Source organism: Theropithecus gelada, chromosome 1 (assembly GCF_003255815.1).
Source record: "Theropithecus gelada isolate Dixy chromosome 1, Tgel_1.0, whole genome shotgun sequence".
Classification (NCBI taxonomy): Eukaryota; Metazoa; Chordata; class Mammalia; order Primates; family Cercopithecidae; genus Theropithecus; species Theropithecus gelada.
Window position 1 is genome coordinate 22,369,015 of NC_037668.1, and position 8,847 is coordinate 22,377,861.

At 57.5% G+C, this 8,847-nt stretch overlaps 1 protein-coding gene across 3 annotated transcripts in view; it reads left to right on the forward strand.

Annotated features, from left to right (window-relative positions):
• Positions 1-1,496: 1,496 nt before the first annotated feature.
• The window catches only part of NTRK1 (neurotrophic receptor tyrosine kinase 1), a 21,481-nt gene continuing 14,130 nt past the window's right edge, over positions 1,497-8,847 (forward strand). For all 3 annotated transcript variants that reach the window (XM_025358009.1, XM_025358016.1, XM_025358023.1), the window contains exons 1-4: positions 1,497-2,222; positions 5,417-5,491; positions 5,791-5,862; positions 7,945-8,013. In XM_025358009.1, coding sequence (XP_025213794.1) covers positions 1,933-2,222; positions 5,417-5,491; positions 5,791-5,862; positions 7,945-8,013 — 506 coding nt within the window. In that variant the 5' untranslated portion in view covers positions 1,497-1,932. The remainder of the gene's footprint in view (positions 2,223-5,416; positions 5,492-5,790; positions 5,863-7,944; positions 8,014-8,847) is intronic.

Below are 8,847 nucleotides of genomic sequence, written 5' to 3' on the forward strand. Positions count from 1 at the left end.
AGAGAAAATGACACAGGGTTCTGAGCAAAAGGCAGGCCAAAAGGCCAGCCAACCCTGAGGGCAGAGCAGAAGGCTGGGGACCGCTCCCAAGGAGGGCAGCGGGGGTCCCGGGACGCGTGGGACTCCACAGGGAGAGTCTCCCTGGATCCCTCCGGGCGCGCGGCCCCCCAGCGCCAGCTGACCGCGCTGACTGCGGTCTTTCCCAGGGCAGGGGCCGCGCCCAGCTCCCGCCCTCCCCGCCCCCCGCCGAAACAGATTGGTTCGCAGGGACCTCTCCGTTCTCTCCGCCCCTCCAGCCAAGCCAAAATATTTAGCCTAACAACTGAGGGGAGGACATATCTGTTGGGGAAATAAGGCCAAAATACGGGGGGAAGGGTGGGCCAAGAACTGAGCTTCCTCAAATCCCGCTGCGGCTGCAGCGGGTCCCCCCCAGCCCTTTGTCCCCACCACAGGCTTCTTCCAAGTGGGGCTGCACCACCGGAGGGACAGCCAGCGCCCGGGCTTCTGGGGAGGATTGTGTCTAGATTCTGCTTCCCGGTGCTTTGACACCTGCCGGGTAACTTCTGGCAGCCTCGACCCGGGAGAACGTGGACAGCCTTTGGCCTCTCAGAGCCGCTCTCAGCCTTCCAGGAGGCCTCCCGGTCCTCTTTGGAGACCCCTTAGCGCCAGGCTCCGTCACCGCCTAGTCCCTTGGTTCTGACCAATGTCCTGATGAAGAAGGCGATCACTGTGTGGGGCTCTGCCTCCGTCTGGTCATCTTCTTGAACTCAGGCTGCTTAGTCGGTCAGTGTGTCCCTGTCTCGGGGATTTGGGGGACCATCCGTGCTGGCGCCTTGGCGGAGAGGAGAACCGCGAGCCTCTAGGAGGCCATCCTTCGCCTGCTCCCTGGGGCTTTGCCTGTCTCCCCGCCAAGAGAGACCCCTCTTCCCCTCGCTCTCCCCAGCTTGAGACGAATGGGTTCGTGCAGCCACAGAGGCTTGCGCGGTGGGAGGGGTTGGGACCAGCCTTCTGCTGCCCTGGGTGCTGGGGATCCCGGGGCTTTCCAGGTGCGCGGCCACCAAGGTGCACGGTCCTCAGCTCCACCCGCGGGCGGCTCCCGCGTCCGAGGAGCTAAGAGATCTATTAATTTCTTCACGAATAAATCGATGCTCTTGTCAGGGAGGCGATCGATGTTAGCCCTGCCCTGCCTTACCCTATCCTGCCCCGGGGCCGGCGCTGGCTGGCCGGGGTCAGGGACTGAAGCTGAGACCTGAGGCCTTGCTGATTGGGGGCTGCAGATCGCACCCCCAGCCACCCAGCCCCGGCGGAGAGCTCGCTCCTTTGCGCGCGGGCTTCTCACGCCACCCTGTGGCTTCTCTTGGAGGCGCGGTCTTGGCTCTCTGGACTCCCTTCGGCTGGATCAAGCGACCCTTCCCTTTCTCTGCCGGGTCTGTGTCTTCCTCCCCAGGTTCTGCGATTGATCTTTGGTAGTCCTTTTCTTTTCTTCCTAGAGTTCGGAGAATGTTCTACCTGACTTACTCCAAGTGACATGCGCACTCTCCCAGGCACGCGCGCGCTGAGGATGGAGCGCTGAGTCTGGGGCTGACTAGGATGACCTGGACAGCAACCTTTCCTCAACTCAATCATCTTCCCTCCTCCCCAATTGTAAAAATGCAGCTGCTTTAAGCTGAGAGAAATAACGTATCAACTTCCCACCCCCAGCCTCAGCAGACACCTCCGAGGCGTTCTGCTGCGGCCCCTCTGCATCTCCCGGAGCTGGGGGGATCCTCGGGGAGAAGGCTGACGCTGGGGGCCCCTAACAGGAGAGGGGGCAGAGTTGGGGGCGTCAGAGGGGAGAGAAGGGGGTGGAGACGAGGGGCGGGGCGGGGCCGGGCGGGGGCGACTGGCTCCGCCCTTTCCTGGCGGCTGGGTCTTTAACACCGCCCAGCGCACATGTCGAGGGAGGCCTGGCAGCAGCAGCTGAGAGCGCACAGACGGCTGCCCCGCCGGAGCAAGGCGGGCGCCGCCGCGATGCTGCGAGGCGGACGGCGCGGGCAGCTCGGCTGGCACAGCTGGGCTGCGGGGCCGGGCAGCCTGCTGGCTTGGCTGATGTTGGCATCTGCGGGCGCCTCACCCTGCCCCGATGCCTGCTGCCCCCACGGCTCCTCGGGACTGCGATGCACACGGGATGGGGCCCTGGATAGCCTCCACCACCTGCCCGGCGCAGAGAACCTGACTGAGCTGTGAGTGTCCGGCGTGCGAGGGGGCGCGGGGACAGGCAGGAATTGCCATGCCCCGAGGGCGCGGACTCTCCGCTTGTTTGCTTGGTCAGGCAGGGCGAGTACAGCGGAAGGCTGGCACGACGCAGCCTTTGGCGGTGCACGGGCGTTCCTCCGCAGCCGCCGCTGCCCTAGCAAGCTTTACGGTCACTGCCTGGATGTTCCCTAGCGTTCAGGGCAGCTGGGCCGCCGGCTTCAGGGAGATCGAGGGGAGAATCTCCGGGGACCAGGTCTGAGAGAGCCTAGCCGTCTAGAAGCCGCTTTCTGGAGCTCAGTCAGAGGCTCCTGCTCTGTCCAACAGAGAAAGGTGGTTACCAGCAGAGAAGCCCCCAGTTTGACACCCTTAACTACCTTTTCCCTTTTCTAGGGGCAAGCCAGCCCCCACCCACTTCCTTGTTATGAGGAGGCAACCCCAGCTTTTCTCCTGGAATTGGGGATTGAGCTGGCTGGCATTGGTGGGAGGTGGTAAGGAGCTGGGTGGTTGAGCTCTCCTCTTTCCATTTTTACCATTCCTTTCACCAGAACCCCTTGATTTGGATCTGAGGAAATGGGACCCCCTCCTGGATTTTCTCTCCCCACTCCCATCTCCCTCTCCAACCCGGGGCAGGGAGTCAGGGCCCTTGCTGAGAGACCCTCCTCCCTTTGGTACACAAAGCTGGGAGGAATCTTCAGCATTCTGCAGGACTCTGACATTCTGCAGGAATTGGTTACAAAATACTGAAGTACTTTTTAGCAGCTGGTGAAACCTATGGGAGTATGCAGTGATGACTGGCCTGGAGGTACTCAGGCATCACATGGTGATGGCTGGAAAATACTTGAATATTACATATGGCTATCATGGCCAGCAAGACATCTAGAAGAGGGGAGGAACTGCGAGAAAATCCTCCTCCTGTGGCCTGGGGTTTACAGGGTGGACAAGGAACCCTGGCCCCATGCAGTGATGGGCTGGAAGGTATCAAGGTGAGGATCATCAATGTCTGGAAGTTACTTGAGCAGCTTGCACTAATTGGCACTGAGTTACTCGGGTATCTTATGGTAATCAACGGGAAGGTACTCAATCTCTCTCTCTAATAGCTCCAGGGAGACCAGGAGTAGAGGAGATGGCCTTGTCTTGGTCTGGGCCTACGTCTCTGCATGATGGGAGGGGGCATGAGAGACAGGCTGCCAGTCCTAGTCCAGTTCTCTCATCACCCCGGGCCTTCAAACTGGGGTCCAGACTCCCAAGTGCTTGCCATCAGGGCTCGCATTTCCCAACTCCTTCCAAGTCCCAAGTGGGTCCAGCAGGGTAGGGATGGAGTGGTAGGGGAAGTGGACAGGCCAGGACTGGGGACTAGGAGGCATGCAGGGTGGCAAGCTGAGATGTCCCCCTGGGTGGGGTTGCAGCCTGACACCCCCTCCTCACTGCCTGCACAGCCCCTCCCTCCTCCCTCACCCGCAGAGCTAACGAGGAGATAATGGACTCGAATAGACAGATTGATTATGAATCCAAACGAATGAGGCAGCTTTGAGCACGCTGGCCTGACAGCTCACACACACCCTGCCAGCCCACTGCATTCTCACTCCCTCCCTGGGTCCCTACAGTTTGAAACCTTCTGGGCAGGGGCTGGGGGATGGGTAGAACAGGGACCTGGCCTCCCTTGTAGTCAGTGGAGGTTACTTTCTAGGTCTCCACTAAGTCCACAGGGAAACTTAGGATCTGATCCTGGCTGTCCTGGTGGGGCCAAGGCTGGAAAGGGAGGAAAGGAGGAAGGGAGGGGTCACTTAGGCTGGTCCTGGTTCCTATAAGGTAGGGAAAGTTAGAGGGTAGAGGGGGAGAGTTCTGAGAACCGGCAGTGAGTCAGGGGCCCCTGGCATGTGTTTTGTGGGGTGGAGGGGGGCACATTAACATGTCACTGCAGGGCAGCTGAGTTCTCAGGAACTCCCTGGTACGTCAGATCCAGCAGTCAGGCAGGGCCCAGGGCATCAGCCGTCCCCTAGACCTGAATGCCTACTCATTCTTCTTATGTTCTTGTCTGTCTTGCTTTCTGTAGCTATCTGTCCTTATCTATCTGTTTCGCTGTCTCCCTTCCCTTATCTGTCTTCCTTCTTACTTGTCACTATCTCTCTGACAGTCTCTTCCTGTCAGTTTCTCTTTCAGTGTCTCTGTTTCACTCTCTTTGTTTTTCTGCCCTTCTGCCCCCACCCTCCTCATTGAACCTTTCCATCTTTCTCTCTCTCTCTCCCCCTCTCTCTCTCTCTCTCTCTCTCGCTGTCTCTCTCTCGCTGTATAAGTCAGCCAGTCTGTGCCTCTTCTCCCCTCCCCAACACTCTGACTGCATCCTCTCATTGCTCCTCTCCTCTTTCCTGGGTCCCTCCTTGGGGTCCCTGACTGATAGCCTCTAAGCCTCTTGCTTGATCTGTTGAAAAGGTGGTAGGGGAGGTTTCGGTGGAGTAGGGGTTGCTGCTTGGGTATGGAGAGGGGCCAGAGGCTATTGGGGTGCAGAGATGTTTGTGTGTGTATATGTGTGTGTGTTTGTGTAGTACAGGTGAGCTCGGGCAGTGGCCCTTGGGCGGGCACGTTTGGGAACATACATTTGCATGAGCACAGGCTTTGTCTGTGCTGGGTGGGGTAGTGGCAGGGATGAGCCTTGACCCTTTGTGGTAGCAAGTGTTTCAGTATAACCTCCCATTGGTGAGCGTGTGCCAGGCATGCCTGATATAAAAGCAGAACAACAATGTGAGAATGGACTTGTGTGTGTGCACGTGAGAGATGGATGTGAGCTTTGTTTCTGTGTGTCCATGTGTGAGCCTCTTCCTGAAGGCACATGTGCATGTGCATGGCGTCATCTGTGCAGATGCTTATGCCTCTGCGTGTGTGCATGTGCATACCTGGGTGTGTGCATGTGTGCAAGAGGTATGTGAGAGTGTGCATATGTGTGAGTGTCTGGGGATCTATACATGTGTGCGCTTGTGTGTTCATGCACACACGTGCATGTGCATATGTATGCATTCATATGTGCATGCCATGTAAGTGTGTATGCAGGTCTGAACAGGTGCATATGCGTGTGCCTGTGATGTGCATGTGGCATGTGCCTGTATCTTGTGAGGGAGCAGGAGGGTCGACATGGGAACTCAAGTGTGGGCCTGAGCCCTGTGACTCCCATCCCCTCTCCCCACAGCTACATCGAGAACCAGCAGCATCTGCAGCATCTGGAGCTCCGTGACCTGAGGGGCCTGGGGGAGCTGAGAAACCTGTGAGGAAAATGGGGACTGTGGGTGTGGAGCTCAGCGTGGGCCTGGGGGAGACCAGAAGGTCAGGGAGGGCTCGAGGGTCTGAGGGCCCGGGAGGACCTGAGAGGCTGAGGACTGAGGGACTGGGAGAGGTCAGGAAGCTCAGGGCTTTGAGGGGTCTAGGGTAGTTGAGGAAACAATGAGGGGCCTGAGGAGGGATAGGAGTTCAGCACAGGGGACTGGGAGGCTGGGATGGGCAGGGAGGGCCAGGGGCCCAGAGTAGCTGAGACCTGGGGACTGATCTTCCTGCACCCCTCCCCAGCACCATCGTGAAGAGTGGTCTTCGTTTCGTGGCGCCAGATGCCTTCCATTTCACTCCTCGGCTCAGTCGCCTGTGAGTGTGGCCAGTGCTGGACAGTGGGGATTGGGGAGGGCACCCAGACTTGCGCTGCTAATGGGCTTGGCTCTCCCCAGGGAATGATTGTGAGAGGCCCAAGCCTGGTCAGGGAAGTCACCTCACCCATTCTCCTGGGGCTTCCTCCCATCTCCCTCAGGGATGGCATACTCTTGCCCCCGCCAGCTAGAGGTCCTCCTTGCCATCTCACTTCCATGGTCCATGCTGCAAGGATACTTCTCATAGGTGCCTGCCCTATCTTTCTTCCCAGGGCTCAGATACACACCAGTGCAAAGGGAGCAAGCGTCAGGAGCAGGACTCCTGCTGGGACTCCATTTCCCAGGGACGCATTGACTTGGCTCCTAGGACATCCTGGGAGCTGGGGTGTTAGGTCTGCCACTTGTCCCCTCCTCATTCTCGGGAGTCATAGCTATCCCTCCTGTAGAGCAGCGGACCCCAACTTTTTTGGTACCAGAGACTGGTTTCATGGAAGACAATTTTACCACAGATGGTACGGGAGGGGAGGATGATTTCAGGATGAAACTGTTCCACCTCAGATTATGAGGCATTAGTTAGATTCTCAAAAGGAGCGCACAACATAGATCCCTCGCATGCGCAGTAGTTCACAGAATCTAATGCTGCTGTTGATGTGACAGGAGGTGGAGCTCAGGCGGTAATGCTCACTCACCGCTGCTCACCTCACGCTATGCGGCCCAGTTCCTAACAGACCACATATTTACCCTGTTTATAGCCCCTCTTCCTTGCTGTCCCCCTCTTTTTCTCTAATTTATTTTTTAAGAGTCAGGGTCTCCCTCTGTTGCTCAGGCTGGAGAACAGTGGCACTATTTACCCATCTGTGGCCTGAGAATTGAGGACCCCTGCTGTAGGACACAGAGGGTCATGGGATGGGCAGGAGAGACCATCAGAGTCCCTGGCAGCCCCTCCCTGGCCTTCTGAGGGCGGGAGTTCAGCTCCCCTGTCCCCCAACATGAGCAGGCGGAGAGATGGGAAGGATGGTGGGGCCGACATTCATGGAGTTATGCGGGGTCCTCTACACTCTGCTGTGTCCGGCAATTTAACAAGGCAAAACAAAGTGATGTCGTATCACCATCTATGTACCGGGGCTTCCATTAAAAACGTGTTCAATGACACTTCACGGTACTTATGTCAATGAATCTTCACAATCAACCTGGTGAGAGAGAGAGTGTTCTTGTCCCCATTTCATAGATGAGAATTCTGAGAATCAGAGAGGTTGAGTTTCTGGACTGAGGTCACACAGCTGTAAGTGGCAGGATAGAACTTACACCCGCTCTATCTAGAGTGGGTTGTGTCTTTGGTCCCTATGTGGTGGTACCTCTCCAACCCAGCCACCACAAATTCTAGGTTGACTAGGAAAAGAGAGGGGTCAGGATAGGCCCCTCAGAGGCAGAGGGTCCCAGCAGCAGCAGCCTGGCAAAGGGCACAGGGCACTGGGGCTCCTACATCATTTTCCTGTGTGGCCAGGCCCCCGCTGGGCTCACTTTTTCCATCCCTACAACGAGGGGGTTGGGGGTGTGGGTCCTTTCCTGCCTGACCTTTTAGTCACTGAGGAGGGCCTGAAAGGAGGAGGTGGAGGGGAACTGAGGAAGTGCGTTGAGTTCCTTGTGGTCAGGTAGGGTCAAGGGAGTGTGGCAACCTCAATCCTCCCCCTCTTCCTCTGGCCCCGTCCTGGGCTCTGTGGGGAGGGGAGCACAGATGGAGCCCTTCCCCCAGCTGTGGCCTCAGCACTTTGCCAGCTGGGGCCAAAGCAGTGGGGGAGGGAGGAGCGGCTGTTCCCTCAGATCCCCCTCCCTGAGGTCTGGAGAGGGGGCTAAGTAGGTTAACCCTTGTTGTCCCAGGGAAAGGAGTGGGACTCAAAAAGCCCTCCACCACGCCCCCCATCCATCCACACACACTGCCTTCCAGGGCTTGTTCTGGCTGCCTAGACTGGGGAGGGGGAGCCAGATGTCAACTTCTTTCTTGGCTCCTCCCCTCCCTCACTCTGGGTCAGAGTGAGGTCGGGTCACTCAAGGGGTCTGTCTTGCTGTGTCTCCACACCCGTAGGAATCTCTCCTTCAATGCTCTGGAGTCTCTCTCCTGGAAAACTGTGCAGGGCCTCTCCTTACAGGAACTGTGAGTGGGGGCACTTCCAGGGACAAGAGCACCAAGTGTGTGTGTGCCTGCGTGCACTTGGGTCTGTGGGATGGCATTGGTCACTGTGTCTGTGTGGCACTGCTGGGGGGTCTCTTTGGGGACTATGTGCATGCCAGTGAAACCCCCATCAAAGCAGGGGCTGCAGGACCACCCGTTAAGGGGGCTACTGCCCTGGGGAGCTGGCCCGGATGACTGTGTGTGTGCTGGGCCTGGCTGAGCAGATCCCAGGCCCACTGTGTGTCCACGGCACATCTGACAACATTCCCAGGGCACCCTGCACAGGGGTGAGTGGGGCAGCAGGGGTCCATGTGTACCTGGTGGGCACTTAAGGCCTCTGGGTCACTCTGGGAGGCTGTGCCTTTCCCTCCTTGTCACCATGCTGAGAGCCCTTGCCTGGTTTCTCATCCGGGGGAGCCTGGGGTGAGGGAGCCCCATGCATCCCTCAGCCATCAGCTGTCTTGTCTTCCACTTTCTGCATTCAATTTCTTTCATTTTTACATTATTTTTTCTTTTTGTGGAGTTGGGGTTTTGCCATGTTGCCCAGGCTGATCTTGAACTCCTGGGCTCAAGCAATCTTTCGCCTCAGACTCCCAAAGTGCCAGGATAACAGGTGTGACTCGCTGCGCCTGGCCTATTTCTTTTCTCTCTCTCTCTCTCTCTCTCTTTCTTTCTTTTTCTTTCTTTCCTTTTCTTTCTTTCTTTCTTTCTTTCTTTCTTTCTTTCTTTCTTTCTTTCTTTCTCTTTCTTTCTTTCTTTCTTTCTCTTTCTCTCTCTCTCTCCCCCTCCCTCCCTCTCTCTCTCTCCCCCTCCCTC